Source organism: Trachemys scripta, chromosome 3, assembly GCF_013100865.1.
Source record: "Trachemys scripta elegans isolate TJP31775 chromosome 3, CAS_Tse_1.0, whole genome shotgun sequence".
NCBI lineage: Eukaryota > Metazoa > Chordata > Testudines > Emydidae > Trachemys > Trachemys scripta.
In genome coordinates this window covers 70833719-70855541 of record NC_048300.1, presented here as the reverse complement: position 1 = coordinate 70855541, position 21823 = coordinate 70833719, and the positions used below count along the sequence as shown (strand labels likewise).

Below are 21823 nucleotides of genomic sequence, written 5' to 3'. Positions count from 1 at the left end.
ATATGTAGTAGAAATTGGCCAACATATTTGGTTATGGAAACAATTTCCCTGACTCTTAGTCCCTTGTGCCCAGATTGTGCAAAGATGTATGCACATGCTCAACTTCATGTATTATGTGTAGTATGATTAGTCCTACTGAAATCACCTTTGCCAGATTGAGGCCTTCATGTGTGTGAAGACCATGCTTCCTGAAGCACTCTGAAGTAGTGTAAGAAATGTGATTTCCTTCCCTGCTTTAGTTGCAAATGATGTTAATCGTTGCAGGAGAAATGCAAAAAACCTGGGAGCTGGATTGCAGTTCGTGGAAGTTTTTCCCGTTCACTGCCTCTTTCAAATATATTTTGTTTGTAATTTTAAAATATACTGTTAGATTTTTAAAATCATTCTGTTAATGATTTGGGATTGTGAACATTTTACAAACATATTTTTTTAAAAAATTTAAAGCATTTCACTTCATAGTTTAACTGTGTTGCAAAGTTTACCCACTCATGTACAGAAGTATATTAAAGCCTTTCATTTGTTTGTATTAGAAAACATTTTTATAATTCACTCTGAAAAGTTCGGTAATATTTAAACTATATTTAAACTGCAGAATAAAGCAGGAAAATTAGTTAACCAATTATCTTGGCTGTACAAACAGATCACATTTTGGATTCTCAAATCTGCAGTTACAAGTCTTGCCCTGCGTTCGGGCCTACATCCAATCAAGCATGCACAATGGACTCTAACTTCATAAGAAATGGGAAAATAAACGGAAAGATAAAGGCCAGGCCTTTGTAAAGGAGTAAGTATGGAGGAAAAGAGTTTATGGGGAAAGAGAGAAACATCATATAATGGGAAAGAAATAAAGAAGTGATTAAAATATAATTATTAAATGGGTAAAGGGGCCAGTGAAATCAGAAAGCCTATCTCCGTCCCCCACACAGATAAACACACATCTCACTTAAACCTCTTTCCACCCCACCAAACCCCCAAAGAAAACATGTAGGAGGCAAAAGCAGATACAACAGTGCTTATCCTACCATGGTTTTCATCAGATGGCCAAATGGATTCATTTGAATATGCGAATAAGGAAGTTGATCATATAATTTCCATAGACCAGTGACTCTCAACCTTTCCACATTGCTGTACCCCTTTCAGGAGTCTCATTTGTCTTGAGTACCCCAAGTTTCACCACACTAAAAAAAACTATTTACTTACAAAATCAGACATAAAAATACGCAACTGTCAAAGCACACTCTTACTGAAAAATTGGTTACTTTCTCATTTTTATCATATAATTATAAAATAAATCAATTGGAATATAAATATTATCCTTATGTCAGTATATAAAGCAGTATACACAAGTCATTGTCTGTATGAAATTTTAATTTGTACTGACTTAGCTAGTGCTTTTTCTGTAGCCTGTTTAAAACTAGGCAAATATCTAGATGAGGTGATGTACCTCCTGGAAGACCTCTGTGTACCCACAGGGGTACACATACCCCTGGTTGAGAGCCACTGCCTTAAGACACTGAAAATTCAAGCCCTAAAACCCATTTATAACTACCTAGTAAACTGAGTGGTCCTGTCTACAATTGCACTCTTCTCCCCTAGCAGTGTGGTCCAATCAGAATGTGAACTCATAATCCCTCCACAACAGGATATGGCTGAAGCACAATGGCAAGGAGGTGTGAGGCAGCTTGCATTGCCACTGAACCTGAACCTGTTCCTGGCTGATGCTGGGAAGAGCATTTCATTCTGCGGTACTCTGTCCAGCACATTCCACAAGTTCTCTAGTCACTTAAAAAAATTGAAAAGAATGCAGTACTAACATTAGTGAAGTTGTCATGTATGGTTGGGCCACAAATACACTTTCTTTCCTTCACTGTAGCATGTAAGATGATCAGAGTAACGGATTATTTCTAAAAGCAGCAGAGAGTCCTGTGGCACCTTATAGACTAACAGACATATAGGAGCATGAGCTTTCGTGGGTGAATACCCACTTCTTCGGATGCATCGTGGGTGAACACCCACCGAAGAAGTGGGTATTCACCCACGAAAGCTCATGCTCCTGTACGTCTGTTAGTCTATAAGGTGCCACAGGATGCTTTGCTGCTTTTAGAAATAATCCGTTACTCTGATCATCTTACATGCTACAGTGAAGGAAAGAAAGTGTATTTGTGGCCCAACCATACATGACAACTTCACTAATGTTAGTACTACATTCTTTTCAATTTTTTTAAAGTGACTATAGAACTTGTGGCATGTGCTGGACAGAGTACCGCAGAATGAAATGCTCTTCCCAGCATCAGCCAGGAACAGGTTCAGGTTCAGTGGCAATGCAAGCNCTGTACTGGGCTAGCTTGATTATCACTTCAAAAGCTTTTTTTCTCTTACTTAATTGGCCTCTCAGAGTTGGTAAGACAACTCCCACCTGTTCATGCTCTCTGTATGTGTGTATATATACAACCGAAGAAGTGGGTATTCACCCACGAAAGCTCATGCTCCTGTACGTCTGTTAGTCTATAAGGTGCCACAGGATGCTTTGCTGCTTTTACAGATCCAGACTAACACGGCCACCCTTTAGATTATTTCTAAGATTTGTAAAATATATTTTCAAACTTTAATTCTGATAATGATTATGATCATCTCACATTTTGTTTTGTTGAACTGAAGTTCTTCTGCCCTGGGACATCTCCACTGGCTGAATTTGGACTATAGTTTTACCATAGGTTCTTGGGGTCCTATCACATTTGTATGTTCATCTCTCCTCACTGAAACTACGTTGCTGTACTGGAGAAGAGTATTGGGCTGCTTCATATTTAAAAGTGCTCTCTTCTGTCTGATACTTTAAACCATGATCCATCCTGCTTCTTTACTGGTCACATAGAAATTAGAGTTCCCATGTTACTTTTTGAAACAGAGGTAACTCAGGTATTCTGGCCAACATCTCCCTCTCTCTACCCCCAACCCTCCACGAAACCAATCTGAATGTCTAAGACTGAACATGAGCTCTTCATTAATGCACAACAGCAACTCCATTTTCCTGCAACGTCACTGCAACTGACTCTATATTGTAAAGTACTTAGAAGATACTTTGTAATATGAAAGATGCTACATAATGTAATTATTTTACTGCTATCTATAAGTATAGAAATAGGAGATTAGATGAAAATCTCATCACAGATACCAATAACTTGCAATATGTACAGTAACAAGATGCATGCTTGTTAACTGGTTTACCTTAATAGGATACTTCATAGACATATTGAGATGCACATAATTGGTTCATTCTCTCTCATTCTATAGCTTGTGATGAATTTCCACAGCAATTGACACTTCGGTTATTTGCTGTTTGTGCTGTGTTTTGGAAATGCAACCAAATGTCAAGTATTTTTCTTATTAGTTCTTAGGAATGTCATATTACTTTTTAACTTCTGTCCATGCTCTTGAGTTCCATTTCTTTCAATGGTTGTTTTCTCTCTCCTTTCAATCCATTGAGGGGGAGGGAAGAGGGGCATGATTAACTTGCCTTTTGTGTTTAAAAAGGTTTTCTAATAATATAATCAAAATTGTGAACTCATGCTTCCAGATTCCAACCAAGCTGCACTAAGTGTTAGCTGTCACCTTTGTACAGTGCCCCTCTCGCCCTCCTCTCTGTTCCCTAATGTCTACAAAGGAAGCTCTGCTCTCCCTTATACTAATCATATCTGACATGCAGTTGGCAAGTGTTCTTGGTTAACCTCGTCCCATGTGAGAACTATGGACAAGACGTGCCTGGCTCCTAAATTTAACATTGTAGCAAGGATGTTTCCACTGATCCAACAATATGTTTTATGTGAAGGTTTCTTTTTCATTGTGGCTAATGCACCCTGACATGTAAATACATAGTTGTAACATTGTCACATCAAAATGGCTTGTATACACATTTGTTTCACACAAATATATAAAATGATGTAGCTGAACCTGAGGTCAGCCACATCACCTCCTCCATGACTTTCTTCAAAGTTCTAAGAAGGCTGTTATTGTAAAGGAGTTTTCCATAAGCCTCCATTCAGTAGGTTTTAGGTACATCAGGTCTACGCAGGGCTGGCTCTAACTTTTTTGCCACCCCAGGCAAAACAGAAGAACGCGAACGCCGCCCCACCGTAACACCCCCCCTCCCAGCTCCACACTGCCCAAACCCCCAGAGCACTGGGCCGCTCAACCCCCCCGTTGAGCGCCTCGCCAGGCCGCCCAACCTCCTCTCCCCCGCCCCGAGCGCCACGCCGAGCCGACCAACCCCCCCGAGCACCTCGCCAGGCCGCCCAAATCCCCGCCCCCCCGAGCTCCAGGCTGGGCCGCCCAAACCCCCGCCCCCACTTGAGCGCTGCGCCGGGACACCCCCCTCAAGCACCACACCACCCAAACTCCCGCCCGCCCCGAGTGCCTCGCCTCGCCGGCCAAACCCCCGCCCCGAGTGCCTCGCCTCGCCGGCCAAACCCCCACCCGAGTGCCTCGCCTCGCCGGCCAAACCCCCACCCGAGTGCCTCGCCTCGCCGGCCAAACCCCCGGAGGGCTGTGCCGCCCAAACCCCCAAGCGCCATGCCGCTCAAACCTCCGCCCTCCGAGCGCCATGCCTGGGCCGCCCAAGCACCACCCCCACCCAGCGCCAGGCCATGCTGCCGAAGCCCCCGCCCCCCCAGCGCCACGCCGCTGAAACACCCCCCCGCTGCCCGGTCGAAAGAAACAAACAAAAAAAAACACACACACACAAAAAAACCTTGATCGGTGCCCCGCTGAACAACAACAACAAAAAACACCACGAGCGCCCCCCGCCACCCCAATATTGGCCGCCCCAATCACATGCTTGGTCGGCTGGTGTCTGGAGCTGGCCCTGGGTCTACATTAGTGTAAATCAGAACCTCCTTCAGTCAAGGCAATGGAATTTTGTTGGTGTGAAAGTGGTATAAATGAGAAGAGAATAAAACCACCGGAATCCCTCTTTCCCGCCTCCCCCCCCCCCGCATCTCTGCAAAGTAGTTCCTGAAAAAAAAAATCAATATAGTGGGTGGGATAAGTCCAGCTGATACAGGACTAGTTGCTTGACTTCTGCATGTGTTACAGCTTGAGAGTCTATATAACTGCTGCTGCCACAATGTTAAAAGGATGAGACAAAACAATTCTACATGCTTCATACCTTGAACTACATCTGCCCCATAATCAGAGGTAATAAACCCAAAGAAGGCAGTGAAAGGGGTAAATAATGCAGTAGTTTTGTCCTGCAGCTTCTCCTGTACAGGGCAACTGCACCGTGGGATTGTTTCAGAAATGTCTGTTGATTTGCTTAATAGATCCAGTTTAGTTGGTGACAAGTGTGTCTGTTTCTCATTGAGTATTAAGAAAAGACCTCCCAGAGCCACTTTACAGATAAAAGATACACACCAAAGCTGAATACAATACACGCCAGAACCTACTTCTGGTTTCATTTATACCCTTCCAACAGTGGCGTTGGAACAATTTTTATAGTGGGGCTGCTGAGAGGCATTGAACAAAACTGTAAACCCTGTAGAGGATGGAAATCACTTCAAGCCAGGGGGTGCTGCCACACCCCTAGTTCCAGCACCACTGACTTTCCTCTCATCATCCTCATGGTCTCTTTACAGGTGGTCTTCTGAAATACACGAGATGTTGCTCCCATAGAATCACTTTGTCTTAGAAAAAAGTTCCTTTTAAAAGAGCAAGTGTTTGCCCTGGTACTTTGCCAGAATTTCCCCTTAACCCACTAATCTTCTACTGCGTTATGTATTGGTTGGTTGCCACCATCCAATCCAGGAGTGGCTGCATTTCAATGGCTCCGCATATGTGTAAAGTCTGATTTTTCAGAGGATCCAAAGCTTTGCAGCTCTCATTGATTTTAGTAGGAATTTAGGGAGGCAAGGTGAGTGAGTCCAATAAAAAAATATTACCTCACCCACCTTGTCTCTCTAATATCCTGGAACTGACATAGCTACGACTAATTGCATTCAGTAGGAGTTGTCAGTGTTAAGGATCTGTAACATCTGTCTCATGGTTTCTGAAGTGCTTTAGAATAAAAGACACTAGATGACTATAAACTAGCATTGCTTATTATGCAATTAGCAGTTGTGCTGTCCTACTGCCACACTTTGATTTAGAGATAAAAATTTCCTCACCAATTACAATGATTTTCTTTCCAGCATGCTTGGCAAGACCCTGGTTCATCACTCACAGTGCTTGCAGGCATTTGCCTGAGCCATTCTGTCTCACTCTTCATTTCACCTCATGCCTCTAACTCCTTTAGTATAGGCAGGCAGGCATCATGTATACCAGGGCCCAACCGGCAAGGTGTTAAGCTATACTCCTATTGAAGCCAGTAAGCGATCAGGGCACTCTCCACTTTCCACTAAATGGGATGTGTTTAGCATCCTACAAGATCACACTTTAATAAGACACTTGATGAAGAACAAATTAACACATTAATCATTATTAATATTACAGTACTGCCCAGAGACCCCAGCCCCGTTGCGCTAGGCAATGTACAAACACATAATAGACACACCCTGCCCTGAAGAGCTTACTGTCTAAGAATATAGACAGCGGGTGGATAAAACAAACATTGATGGGGGAAAGTACCAGGACACAATGAGACAGAAGATCTCACTAATACCACCAGCTTAAGTACAGGTAGAGCTTAATGCACTTTGTATAATGTGCTATACGAGACACAATAATATTTGTACTTACAGTAGGGAATAACTGTACATAACTGTTGGTAAGCATTTACTTTTCAATACCAAAAACTAGTTTTTGTTTTTAGTTTTTCAATAGTTCAAGCATTTAGTTTTTCAATAGTTTTTGTCATACTGCTGGACAAGAGTGTACGTATAGTGATTTCAGAAGTTACATTTAGAATATGAGCTATAGGTCAAGGATAAAGTCATGTTTAACAGCCGATATGTCCTCTAAGATGACTGTGTGCTGTCTTAGTATTTGTACTGAATGATTCTGACACTTTGTTCCTGGTTTATTTAAGGGATGCAAATGTGTAGATTGGATAAGCTGTTCAAACGCTAATTTCTGCCAAAGATTTATTTTTATTTCTCTTAAAAGCGTTGAAAGTTATTACTCTGATTGTTTTATGTCCACTATTGAAATTACTGGTAAACTCTGACTAAAACAGCCAGAACCAGGCATGTGATATCCACAAAAGCACACAAAAATAGATATATAGATAGCCATATATAGAACAACATTTGTCATAAGTGTGGCTCTAGAAATCTTATTTGTACTCATATCTGAAGAAATCAAAGGGTAGAATTTGGGAAATTTTCTGTTACCCTTGTTGATTTCTTCAAAGGCTTGAAATTTGGCTCTTAGTCATATAATATTATGTAATATAGTATTGTGTGAGAGATTAAAATGGTGAACTTTTAGGCTCCTGGGGTGTTAAAACTTACCTGCAATGTGGCCAACTGCATCCAGAGTGCCCCTCATAGTCAGGGATGACTCTGCAGTACCTTGCCTCGGTTTTCTTCTTTTTCTTCTTCAGGGATTCTTAAACAAATCCCACACAATCCAAAGGGAATTAAATATTACCCACCTGAACTCCAACAAAGACTTTCAAAATAGAACAAACTCACCCAGTCCTCATCCTAACTTCAGCTGGACAGAGCCCTTCCTCCCTGAGGGTCTGACTTTCTGATTCCAGCACCTTCACATTACCTAGAGTTTGTTCTTCTTCACATTCCCTCCTCACCACTGCCTTCTCCCCTGCTGAGTCAGGGGCCTTCTTACTCTCTGCAGACATAGCCATATTTTCTTAGACACCCCGTTGCCCCATTCCTCCACCTTCCTGCTGCTTTGACACTGAAATCACCTGATTTCTGTCAGGTGGAGCTCATTTTGTAGTCCGGTGTGGCTAGCCCCAGCCATTAAGAGGTGAGTCACCCTGTTACATCAGCCTTTAAAATGAAAGTTACAGCTCTCTGTGCTGCTACTGCTATAAAATATTTGATTCCCTTTTGTTCCTTCAGTGTTTATTCCTTGTAGAGCTGCTTAGTGACACATACTGCATACTCCCTGTGTTCGAACATTCTCCCACTCAATTATCTTTCTTCTTACAATCAATATTCAAAAGCAACTGGTCAGTTTTCCATCAAAAATGCCATTATGATTAAATGGTTTTTTTCTGCAAAACTATGTTAATTTTGAAGACATTTCCCATGAAAAAATATTTGGAATGGAAAATTTTGTTTCAGAAGAATTTCACAAATTTGTTTGGAAACAAAATTTGCATTTCATATTTTATTTTATTTTCACTTTTATATTACTTGTATTAGTTTTATGTTATTTCATGACATATCAGTAGCAGCAGTGACTAATATGACATTACATCATATCACGTCAAGTCATATCAAAATATGTGATGACCTAATATAATAGTTGAAATTCTATTATTTTATTTTTAAAATAATCAATGTCAGATGCCACCTAGCACAGACTGAAACATTTTATTTTATTTTATTTTGTAGATCAAAATGTCTCCTCTTTCTGTTGTAATGAAAGAGTTTGACACTTTGATGTAGAAAATAAGATAAACAATCCGTATACTGCTTAGAGGGACTGTTTTTTTCAATAGCCTTGTGTTAGCCTGGAATCATTTTTCCTAAAATCATTGTCCTTTATGATATAACATGATATGATATCATATTTTCCAGGATTACTACTGACATATTGTGAAATAATGTAATATAAAATGAAAAAAAAATGAAAATTTTGATATTTCAATTTTTTTCTGAAACAAAATGTTCTCAGTGATTTTTTTTTCTGAATTTCTCTTTCATGGGTTTCATGTTTCTTTTAAGTTATAACCATCTAGTTTCACAGATGTTTAAAAGAATGCTAACTCCCCCCCCCAAAAAAAATTAATAGACCTACACAAAAATGTTCAATTTTTCCACAGTAAATTAACAGAAATAGCAAAGAAAGCATGCTGGTTTAGCCCCAAGGAGAAAAATCCTTTTCTCTAGATATCGTTTCCAAAGAATGACGTAGAATTAGGACCAAACCATTGCTTCAGTCCTTCAGTGTGATCTGCTAGTGTGGACTTCTGTACCAATATGTAGCCTCATTAACATTACTGTGGACCAGCATTTGTGGATACTGTTCATGATTAGAGTCCTGTAGAGGTATGCCAAAAATTGTAATTTCCCATATTTCCTCCTGAATTCCTGTATTCACCACCTAGATGCTCTAATGATGAGTGGACTAGAAATATATTGGATTAGATAAGATTTAGACAAGGTATCAAAACTGTTACCCTCTTCTTTTTATTAAATAAACTGGAGTGGTTAACCTAATGTTTTCACTTACTTTGGCTCCCAAACTGTCTTTTCATTACTACCTATGGTATGTAGTGTAAAGCGAGTTACAGGTCAATTCATATACAATAGGTCAAAGTAATGAGATTACTTTAAATGACATATTCCCCACATGCTTTGCTAACACAACACAAAATGGTTTAAAAAACCCAAAATTTAGGCATTAAAATATCACTTTTCAGCTTTCTTTTAACACCAAACTGTTTTGATACGTGCTTAAGTCTATCATATTAAGCCATAATATGTCAACTCTGAACTGACCTACAGTAAAAGACCTCTCCTTTGATGAGGTATTTTGTTTCACAGTTACTAATCAGAGAAAGGTTATTCCGTGATGAAACTGATTATAACAATTTATCTAGGAGTCCAAGGAACTTGATAAAATGTTGAGAATGCAGATTGTAATTTTGAGAGAGATGTTGAGTTTATGTCAGTTCCTTCAATACTTGGGAAAAGGATAAAAGTCTAATTATCATGAATCAAGTATCAGAGGGGTAGCCGTGTTAGTCTGAATCTGCTTTTTATCATGAATCAGTCTCCCCTTCCTCCCCATTTTCATAAAATATTTAATGATCCCTTTGAAAAGTCAAGTATACTTCCTGAACTCACTAGACCCACATAATCCTCAGTCCAACTGTGCAAATGAGCTTTTGTGAATGCAAAATGAGTACCTGAACGTGTAAAAGGGCACTTACAGTATTTTCACAACTGGCAAAGTTGCATATGAAAATGCAGGTGTGAATTGTGCCTTTTTTTTTTTTTTTTTTTTTTTTTTTTTGAGAATTTGGCCCTGTGTATCTATAGTTTATAGATAATGAAAACCAAGATTTTATTATTTTTGTTACTAGTGTCTGAAAGCCCGTGCTGCTCAATGGATGTAATTTATAAAGTTGTGTGTGAAAAAGCCCAAAATGGCTGAGAACTGAAAATTGGACCATAACAAATCACAGATCTCAGAGTTTATTGAATCTGGTGATATTTTAAACCAAAAGAGCTGTCAGCCATCTTGTAACTGTTTCCATCACTTCCCAGTCACTCAGACATTCTAGGATTCAGAGTGATGTTTGGAGTTGCTGTGTATGCTGGTTGTGTTGATTTGTGTCTCAGGAGGGGGCGGGTTGTGCTGGGAGATTTCTGATCATTTGTGCAGGTGGTGAATGAGGGGTGTATTCTTAGTGAAGGGCTCTGTGTGTTTGGGGTTATTGTGTGGGTTGTGTTGGGAGACTTGTATTGATTTGTACAGGGGGCAAATGAGGTGTGTGTGCTGCAGTGAGGAGCTGTGTGCATGTGCTTATTGTTTGTACTGGTAGAGGTAGTGTGTGTGGTTGTGTTGGTTTGTGTCTGATATCGATATGTGTGAGTGGGTCATGTAATTCACCATCTGTGCAGTCTACCTCATACAATAAATGAAATTGTTGCATGCAAATTAGCTGTAGAGCAGGGGTAGGCAACCTATGGCATGTGTACCAAAGGCGGCACACGAGCTAATTTTCAGTGGCACTCACACTGCCCGGGTCCTGGCTACCGGTCCGGCGGGCTCTGCATTTTAATTTAATTTTAAATGAAGCTTCTTAAACATTTTTAAAACCTTATTTACTTTACATACAACAATAGTTTAGTTATATATTATAGACTTATAGAAAGAGACCTTCTAAAAACGTTAAAATGTATTATTGGCACGCGAAACCTTAAATTAAAGTGGAATAAATGAAGACTCGGCACACCACTTCTGAAAGGTTGCCGACCCCTGTTGTAGAGTAAGGGTGGTGATTGGTTGCATTACCTCTGATATCACAATGGTCTAGGACTCTTGGCATGACACAGATATGTGCCTTATTATAGCAGTACATCACACAGGGGTAATACATAAAGTCAAAATGGCCGAGAACTTAAAAATTGGATGGTTATAAACAGCAAAACCCAACCTCGTGATATTCTGAGCATAAAGAGCTCTCAGCTGTGCTTGTAGCTGTTTCCTTTCGTTCACCCAGACTCTACAGACATACTAGGCTTCAGAGTGAGAATCCTGGAATCTTATTCTATAGGTAGTAGAGCCAACAGAGATTGGGACTCCATTGTACACTGCACAAACATAGATATACATCCATATTGACAAAAATGGGCTCCAGTTGAACGATTCCAATGCGGATCTGGATTTTGAACATCCCAAAGAAATGATGAGGTGGGGCCCAGGGTTTTGGCCTAATCCGTTATAAAAATAGACCTCTGGATTCTCTTGTGGATTCAGAGTCCAATATGGGAGGGCTCACCTGGCTTGTAGTTTGGTGGCTTGTGATTAATTAACAATAACTTATTTTTAAGGAAAGAACACAAAAATATTTAGAAGAATCCAAATTAATGCCTGGTGCAATATGAGTGATACCACAAATGCATTTGGCGTATTGTGTTTGATACGTATCTTTTGTTTTTGTTTTTAATAAACAGCCATTGAAATGCTAGGCAGACATTTTAAAAACACCTTTTGATTTACTGTCTTCCTTCTTATTTTTTTCTCTGCAGACTATGTCAGAGAGTCACAATGATCCTGCATAATAACACTACAGTCTCCCCCTTGTTTTCAAATGTGAGCTTCTTCTGGAATAGAGATTCCCAGGGAACGAGGCTTCTTGAGGATGCGACATCGGTCACTGGCAGCTATGACTTCCCTCAGACAACTGAGAGTTTTCTCTTCACTACTGTGGAAACAGCTAATAGGTCACTAGATGGCATGAGCAAAGATCCTCTGGGTGGACACACACTCTGGCAAGTAGTTCTGATCGCCTTCCTCACGGGCATCCTCGCACTGGTGACCATCATAGGAAACATCTTGGTGATTGTGGCATTTAAAGTTAACAAACAACTTAAAACAGTCAACAATTACTTCCTGCTGAGTCTTGCATGTGCAGATTTGATCATTGGTGTTATTTCAATGAACCTTTTCACCACATACATCATCATGGACCGCTGGGCTTTGGGAAGTTTGGCCTGTGATCTATGGCTCTCCATTGACTATGTAGCCAGCAACGCCTCTGTCATGAACCTCCTTGTCATAAGTTTTGACAGGTATTTTTCCATCACCAGGCCACTTACATATAGAGCTAAACGAACAACCAAAAGGGCTGGAATGATGATAGGCTTAGCTTGGGTCATCTCGTTCATTCTTTGGGCCCCTGCCATCTTGTTTTGGCAGTATTTTGTTGGGAAAAGAACTGTGCCTCCTGATGAATGTTATATCCAGTTTCTAAGTGAACCTGTCATCACTTTTGGCACTGCCATAGCTGCCTTTTATTTGCCAGTCACCATTATGACTATTTTATACTGGAGGATCTACAAGGAGACAGAGAAACGCACCAAGGAGTTAGCAGGGTTACAGGCCTCGGGCAGCAAAGCTGAGGCAGCACGCTTCATTCGCCAAACTGGTAGCTCCAGAAGCTGCAGCAGCTATGAGCTGCAGCAGCAGAGTATGAAGCGCTCTACCAGAAGGAAATACGGCCGATGCCACTTCTGGCTTACAACAAAGAGCTGGAAACCCAGCCAGGATCAGGGGGACCAGGAGCACAGCAGCAGCGATAGCTGGAACAACAATGACGCCGCTGCTTCTCTTGAAAACTCTGCCTCCTCTGATGAAGAAGACATTGCCACAGAAACGAGGGCCATTTATTCTATTGTGCTGAAGCTTCCCGGTCATAGCACCATCCTCAACTCCACTAAACTACCCTCATCTGAAGACTTGAATGGGTCAGGGGACGACTTGCAGACGTCCAACATGGGGTCAAAGGAGAGGAAACCTAAAAGGTTGCACTCTCAGAAAAGTGTGGAGGATGGAGGAAACTTTCACAAGAACTTTTCTAAGCTTCCAGTTCAGCCAGGATCAGCAGTAGAGGCAGCCAAGGTTTCCGACAACATTCCGTCAGCGGCTAAGACATCCACAGCCCTGCCTTTATCCTTCAAGGAAGCAACCCTGGCCAAAAAGTTTGCCTTGAAGACCAGAAGTCAGATCACCAAGCGAAAACGAATGTCACTTATCAAAGAAAAGAAAGCAGCACAGACGCTCAGTGCTATTTTGTTTGCCTTCATCATCACCTGGACACCATACAACATCATGGTTCTGGTGAACACCTTTTGTGATAGCTGTATCCCCAAAACATTTTGGAATCTGGGGTACTGGCTTTGTTACATCAATAGCACAGTGAACCCTATGTGCTATGCATTGTGTAACAAAACATTCAGAACCACTTTCAAGATGCTACTGCTGTGCCAGTGTGACAAACGGAAACGACGCAAACAGCAGTATCAGCAGAGGCAGTCAGTCATTTTTCATAAGCGGATCCCCCAGGAGGCTTCATAGAATAGTATTTTTAACAAACAAAAAACAAACTATCAAAGGGCATGTGGGAGGGAGAGTGGTTCCAGGGTGCTGACACAAACGTTTCATCATCAAGATGTGAGAGCAGCTGCCAGGTTTATGTATCCTTTTAATAAATCCAGTTTCATATTAAAATCAAACCTGCATTAAGCAAAAACAAACAGACTTCAAGGTTTTTTATTAAGGAAATGAAAGACTAAATAAAGTTTTCCTACAAAATTACAAGAAGCTGTAGAGCAATTATGAACCCGTTACTGATCAGCCCAGTTTTTTGGTTGTAATCAACTCTGGGATCTCAGGTAAGCACATCTAGCTAGCCCAGTTCCAGCTGTTTCCAAGGAATCAACAGGTTTCAATTCAAGTCACATATGGATACAGCAAGCTAGTTAAACATTGTTATGAAATTATTTAAAACACTGTATAGGTTGCAAAACTGCTTCTTGTTGTCCCAGTAAAGCTTCTTGTCTCCTCTTTTGGCGTGATTCTCCTCGTAGCCCTGATTTTTGAACCTTACGGAGTATCTATTTGTGCAGCTCACGTTATGTGTGTGTGTGAATGCACAAGTTACACTCACACTTCACCGTTTATATATATAAATATACCAGGAAATAAGTGATCTAACAATCTAAATTCTTACATGGGTCCCTATCATTGTGGTATGTGAGTGAAATATATGATTTGACAAATTAGTCTGTAAATGTAAATTTATTTTGTTATTTGCAAATTGAAATTCTAGTGTATATTTGAAACATAAAATACACACCATTTAGAAAGAGGTAAATAAGTGCAACCTATGAGCCAAATGCAATCCACAGATTATTGCTATGGGACATATGCCAACCTAACCTTTAATACAAAGATGCAGCCAGATAAAATTCTGTTTGTATGCAGTACTGTATTTCAGTCCAAGTGAGAATGCCTCCTCAGAAGCACTGGCTACTGAGCTCAAAATTGAGCATAGAATTCTGGAATCTGTAGTCTCTGCAAGCTGCATGTCTGTACTAAAAGTGATGAAAGTTGAAAAAGTCTGCATTTTATGCAAATAGAACTTTCACAGACTTACACTGTGGCCTTCAGTTGCAAAAGGCTTGTGTAGAAGAAATCCTTAATTGTTTTGAACCTGAAGGACACTTACTCTAAAACATTTATTTTTCACAATCTGTTTGAAGAGCATAGTGGATATCACCAACTTGCAAGCTGGCACTTTCTGATAAAGAAAACAAAAAGGGGCTTTAATATTTATAACTTAGACATGGCCAATATTTCCTGGTATTTATGATGTGGTCTGCACCAAACATAGTGTGCTTTATAAAAGTCAGAGATCCCCTGAGGAAAGTACTGTACTTTTAAGAATTGTTCTAAATCTTATTTAGTTATATGTTGAAAGATAATTTGATACTAGCCTTTGAACTGACCAAAACAATTTTTTCCCGACACTCATATTTTGCTGAAAACAAAACAAAACAAACAAACAAACAAAAAAGCCCCAACAAATTTCCTTTATAAAGAGGCATCAGTGTTGTGAACACAGAACTGGTATAAAAGCTGCTTTTGTATTCTGTGTGAGATGGTGTTTACAGATGATTTTGACAGCAGTGGAAGTATATTAAATGGTGTCTGTGTATCTGAACTATTTAATTTTGTGTTATGTTTATATGAAGAAATATTTATACAGACTTCACCAAATGTTTTATTTAATGTTGATAAATATTGCTCTTCAGTCTTCAACTGTAGTGTCCTTTTAAAGTGATTCATAAAGGTCTGCTTGAGCAATGAATACAGTATACTGAGCTTTTATGTCACTAAAACAAATATTCATACACATAACATTCATAGTTTTTTATTGTTTTTGTGGTATGTTATATTAAATGTCTATCTTAAACAAAGTTTGTAGCCTATGCTCTAGGTCTAGTGATGAGAAAAAAGTAGGCCTTGAGCTGTAGATCAGTCACATTTCAAGGTGGAGAAACCCATAATTTACTGATCAGTTTTGTTTGCCACATACAACCAAAGACTTACAGGGAGCCACCAAACTCTTTCCTAAGCTGCATAGAAAATTACAGAGCTTTATTTTACAGAACTGTGTAGTAACAAAGCACATATCTGCAGTACATTTCATTACTCAAGTTGACCTTCTAACTAATGTTTGAACAATTATAGATATATATAGATATATACATATTGCCATCTTATTATATTCTGATAATTAAAGTAGTGCAGTGCCCTCTAATTCATGAAGTATGAGGGCAAGTAAGGAAGCCAGAGTTCAGCAAGAGACTCTATTATATAATGCTATTGATTTTACTATGGAAAATTATTTTTCTACCAAAGTTAAGCTTCTTCTGAAAAGCAACTGTCACTATTGTTTACATGATAGGAAGAGTTAAAACTCTTGGATTGTTTTCGGAGAAAAAAAATAAACAATTTGATGTGTGAACAGGCTTGAAAATGTTATTTTACAGACATAATACATTATGTGTTTATCCACATACTAGAAAAGATTAATTTAGTTATATATTTACTTAAAGGAACATGCACTATAAAATATTCAAAATTTGGCTGCATTGCAAATACAATTCTAAACAAAGGGAAATCAGATTAATATTTCATGTGTGTCTATCTGTTTGCACTATATATAGACATATATAATGCACAAACATTATATATACATGCACAAAGACATATATATGTGTAAGAAAGATGCAATACAAATGGATGCAATCTGCCACAGCATTTCTTTTCACAAATAAAAAGCAAGTAATGGCTCACATGTGATGGAGGAAAGTAGAGTCGCAAACATTGTAAAACTGTCAGTATGAGTGCAGACAGTCGTGTAACCTTTCTTACATCAACACGTGGCTTCAGTGGGCCTACTCATAGATCCAGTCCTGCTCCTGTTAATTTTAGTGGTACAGGATTGGACCCCATTAGAGCAGATTAATGAAGTTTAAGATTACTGGAGCATTGAGAGTAAATGTTGCAGGGTGGCACCAAAAGGGTATAAAATGGCAGACATTGTAAACCCCTTTCTGAGACAACAGCACATACGGCATCATGTGGCTTTTATATGTGCTAGGGTTGTATAAATTATTTATGTGACATACATTTGATTATGACTTTAACCTCAGAGGCTGTGAAAAATAAATTAATATCTGACTCAATGGACTGGTGGCAGGCATAACTGCAGCAAACACTTACATTTTTCAATGGCATGATATAACTTCTTGTCGCAGCTATAGGGCAAAATGAAATTGCAGCTCTACTTATCTCTGACCTAAATCTAAAGGAATACATGAATGCTCTGATTCTCAAAGGTGCTCTGCATCTGCAGTTTCCATTGACTGCAGTGGGATTTGTGGCCTCTAAGTATTCTGAAGAATCAGGTCATATAAGGGGAGCCAGCCATGTTGTGGAAAACTAGCATAGCCACACAGATGTGCTCAAGAAGTTGCTCCCCTTCATCTATTAGCTTGCTAAGATCTTCAACTTTATTTTTTCTTTATAAGTAACTAACTGTATTTTCTTGCTCTACTGTAAGAAGGGCCCATGAAACATTTGGGCCATTCTCAACCTTGTGCCTATAATAAATGAACACATGAATCCAAGGTTTCAGAGTAGCAGCCGTGTTAGTCTGTATCCGCAAAAAGAAGAACAGGAGTACTTGTGGCACCTTAGAGACTAACAAATTTATTAGAGCATAAGCTTTCGTGGACTACAGCCCACTTCTTCGGATGCATATAGAATGGAACATATATTGAGGAGATATATATACACACATACAGAGAGCATAAACAGGTGGGAGTTGTCTTACCAACTCTGAGAGGCCAATTAATTAAGAGAAAAAAAACATGAATCCAAGTACACTCAGTTCTCCTGTACAGGATGCAAACATCAAAACAAAAAATATATCTATTTGTGTCTTTCCCTGGTTGGCAAGGTCAGTAAGTTTAAATATGTACACATAAATACACCACATACACTCATAGTGGGCATAGCTGTGTGCTATAATGCTCATCCATGTCATAAATTGCATTTATCATGCACCCTTGGCACCTCACCATACATGGACCAATAATCTCATGAAGAGTGATTGAAAAGACTCAAAGTCAGGGACAGCTTTCCTTAGAGAGGAGACAATAAGAGGGGACATGATAGAAACATACAAACAGGGCCAGTGCAAGGAAGTTTCGCGCCCTAGGCGAAACTTCCACCTTGTGCTCCCCCCCCCAGCCCTGCGGCAGCTCCCCCCACCCCCCGAGCACCCTCCCCCGCGGCAGCTCCCCCCCCTCAGGGTGGGGGGGGGCGGGGAGCTGCAGCAGGGCTGGGGGGGGGAGCGCAAGGTAGAAGTTTCGCCTAGGGCAATTTATGACATAGATGAGCCGTGCGGCAGCTCCCCACCCCAGCTCACCTCTGCTCCGCCTCCCCCCCGAGCATGCGGCCCCCACTCTAATTCTTCTCCCCTCCCAGGCAGCTGATTGGCACTGCAAGCCTGGGAGGTGGGAGAAGTGGAGCGGCGACCGCGCGCTCAGGGAGGGGGCATAGGAATGCTGTAAAAAAGAATTGGGGGCACTGCTTTTTGGTGCCCCCAAATCTTGGCGCCCTAGGCAACCGCCTAGTTTGCCTAAATGGTAGCACCAGCCCTGCATACAAAATAATTTAACGGTATAAAGCTGGTAAATCAGACACTTCTGTTCTCTGTATCTCATAACAAAGGGACACTCAATGAAAGTAAAAGGGGACAAATGCACAAGTAATAACAGGAAATACATTTTCATGAAACACATAATTAGACTGTGGAATGCGTTGCCACAGGACACCGTTGAGGCTGAGAGCTTAGCAAGATTTATATTAACATTTACGTCTTCCCCATGTGACACATTCCACTTGCTTCTAGCCCTGGAAGGTCCTAAAATATTCAGCTTGGAAGTTATGGCCTTTTTGTGTGTGTGTGGATAGAAGAGCTATTGTAGTAATTTGTGGATCTGCTTCAAATGTTGTGTTTTTTGTGTTTTAGTAGTGAATATTTGAAACTGTTCAGTGACTGGAATTTTTAGAATTAGTCTTGGTAGAGATGAATTAGAAGATAGAGTCCAGCAGGTGGACCTGTGGTAACAGGATCGGAGTCCTGAGTCATTTTGGGACCCAGGTGTAAATCTGTGGTAGAGATCATCCTCAAATCAAGGGATCACCGATGACAGATGCCACAGTTAATGGTGCAAGAAAAATGCTCTTTAGCACATGGCTATCACCAGCATGTATGTGTATACACACATCTATACAGAGCATTAATATCTGTGCTGTGGATTTATATATAAAATTATACTGAAAAGTCAGCCAAAAAAGGAAGTTTACTTTGATACCTCATGAACTATAACCTGACAACAGAACTGTTTACTTTTATTCTTTCACTTAGCTTGATAGAGAAGTTTCCTAGTCTTTCGCAGCGCACAGCCTCAAAGTGGATTCTCTTTTCCTCTGAAAATGGGGTTTTATGTGTGTTATGCAGGCTCTTTGGGCTTTTCAGATATCTAAAGATAGAAACCATGTCCCCGATTTCAGGTCTCGCACCCATTTTACACTAGGTTTAACTTCATTGACTCTACCAGAGATACTCCAGATTTCCACCAGTGTGAGATCAGAATTAAGCCGTGTATGTCTAAGAGCAGATTCTGTCTTGGATGGGATAGGTGAAATAGGAGTTGACTACATATGGGCTGGGCACCCATTACAGCCCTGATCCTACAAGCTGCTCTTTATAACCAAATTCCTGCATGCATATGGGCTCCTTACAGCTTTAATAGGACTCAGCAAGTGCAAGCGTCCATCCATGTGAACCAGCTTGCAGGTTCAGAGTCTGTTGGGGAGCTGTACATCATTGCAATAGTATTAGTTTTAGATAACAGGTGTAGAGGTTATCTCAGCTTTCTGGGTTTATCCATAATCTCAACATAAGAAAAAAAGTGTCAGGGGAATCTCCTGATCTTCACACTCTGCTGTATGAAATCACATTGTCATTTGCTGGCCTCATGGAGAGAGTTATGCACACTTTGAAAACCTTGCTTGCTTGCCTGTTCAAAGAAGCATAGGGTGTGAGTCCAGATCATTCATCTTTTTCTTTAACACAATAAAACCTTCTCTAGTTTAACAGGGTTGTATGATTCAGGCTTCAGAGAAAGCTTATGAAAGTGGTGATAAAAACATTCAGCTCATTTGCGGTAGGGAGACCTAACATGCTTCTAAATGGGTGAAGCTATACAGTTTATTTAACTTGGCAGAAATCTTGGAAAATAAACAAATGGTAGAAGTTTTTATAGAAGCTCAAATTCTTCTCATGCATAAGGGTGAATAAACACATGTAAAGCAGTGCCCAAATAAGTTCACTATATGATTGGCTTTGTAAGCCAAGCTCCTCCATCATTAACTATGACAGACATGTAAGAGATGGATGCCCAGGTCAAGCCTTTTTGATCTGGTCCTTTGAGTAGAACTGACGTTTTGCCCAAATGTAGGATTTCAGGATCAGGCCCAATTTTTGCAAAATGTACAAGGACAAACTAATGTACAAGGACAAACTTTAGGGGGAAAGTTATTTTATTTCAGCATTTAAGAGGAAAGAGTAAAAATTGGAAAATTGATATGTAGACGTAAATGACTGTGTCTTTTAAAAATTTGTATGCATCACCCTTATCTTCAAGGAAACTGACATAGAAGTGCTAGGAATAGTGGGTCAGAAATGCAGCCTTCTTGGGCAGGTCATATATTCATTTATCATCATGTGGGGCTAAAGCTTCCAGTCTTGAAGACAATGGGATTTTGGATAGTCCAAAAATCACTTCTGATTCGCATAGACGGTATAAACAACTGCCACTTACTGTAGAATTGGTTAGCCTAACCTGCTCTGCTGTGCCTGTATGCAGAATATTCTCTCTGTCATTCTGCCTGTATGTGCCGATATATAGCCACTCATGTCAATGAAGGTCCTTTTAGAAACGCTATCAAAGCAGTACAGCTACATAGGGTATTTTGACCATAGGTACTGTCAACATCTCATAAGGTTGGTGTACACATATGTTGGTCACCACCTTTAAAACTGAAATTGTATCATTAGAAAAGCACATTGCATACTCCATAGAACTTTCAATTTTTACATGTTGCTACGACATCATTTGCAAGAGAATTGAGATTATTAGATGACTAGTCTTCTTTGTGCACTATTTATGCAATATGTGAGCTGATCTCTACAGTATCATAGAGGAGATAAATTGAAAGCTAGATTTGCTTATTCATGCCTGTTCCCCGAAACTATGTTTTACCCAGGGCCGGCTCCAGGCACCAGATTGGCAGGTGCTTGGGGTGGCCGTTCCGGAGAGGGGCGGCACGTCCAGCTATTCGGCGGCAATTCGGTGGACTGTCCCTCACTCCCGCGCGGAGAAAGGACCTTTCGCCGAATTGCCGCCGCAGATCGCGATCGCAGCTTTTTTGTTTGTTTGTTTGTTTTGGCTGCTTGGGGCGGCCAAAACCCTGGAGCCGGTCCTGGTTTTACCATACATATTGGAACAGACCTCAGAAAACATCAAACATAGAAGGAAATAAAATATCTATGCAAAATTTAAAGATTTAAAAAGCAAAATTGTATTTTTTTTTGTTTTGGTTTGTTTGTTTGTTTTAAACCCTAATATACCACTCATGAAATTTAGTAAAAATCAAGCACATTTTTAACTCAGAGAAAATATTACTGTACTACAAAGCTTTGGAGCTACAGTCAGTCAAAGTTATTAGAAGTCAGTAAGGGAGGCAGAATGTCACAAAAAGTGTCCACGAATTTATAAATGTTTACTTTGCCTGTTTTATTCTTAACTGAATTTCACCTACTCAGATGTTGGCTGTAGCTCAATGAAGGTCCTTTTAGAAATGCTATCAAAGCAGTACAGCTACATAGGGTATTTTGATCACAGGTACTGTCAACATCTCATAAGGTTGGTGCACACATATGTTGGTCACCACCTTTAAAACTGAAATTGTATCGTTAGAAAAGCACATTGCATACTCCATAGAACTTTCAATTTTTACATGTTGCTACGACATCATAGCCTCT

The 21823-nt window shown here is 40.1% G+C and overlaps 1 protein-coding gene across 1 annotated transcript in view; it reads left to right on the top strand.

Moving 5' to 3' along the window:
- The window catches only part of CHRM3 (cholinergic receptor muscarinic 3), a 351758-nt gene extending 335020 nt beyond the window's left edge, over positions 1 to 16738 (top strand). Inside the window, exon 4 of the mRNA XM_034765036.1 lies at positions 11883 to 16738. Coding sequence (XP_034620927.1) covers positions 11883 to 13710 — 1828 coding nt within the window. The 3' untranslated portion in view covers positions 13711 to 16738. The remainder of the gene's footprint in view (positions 1 to 11882) is intronic.
- Positions 16739 to 21823: the final 5085 nt, after the last annotated feature.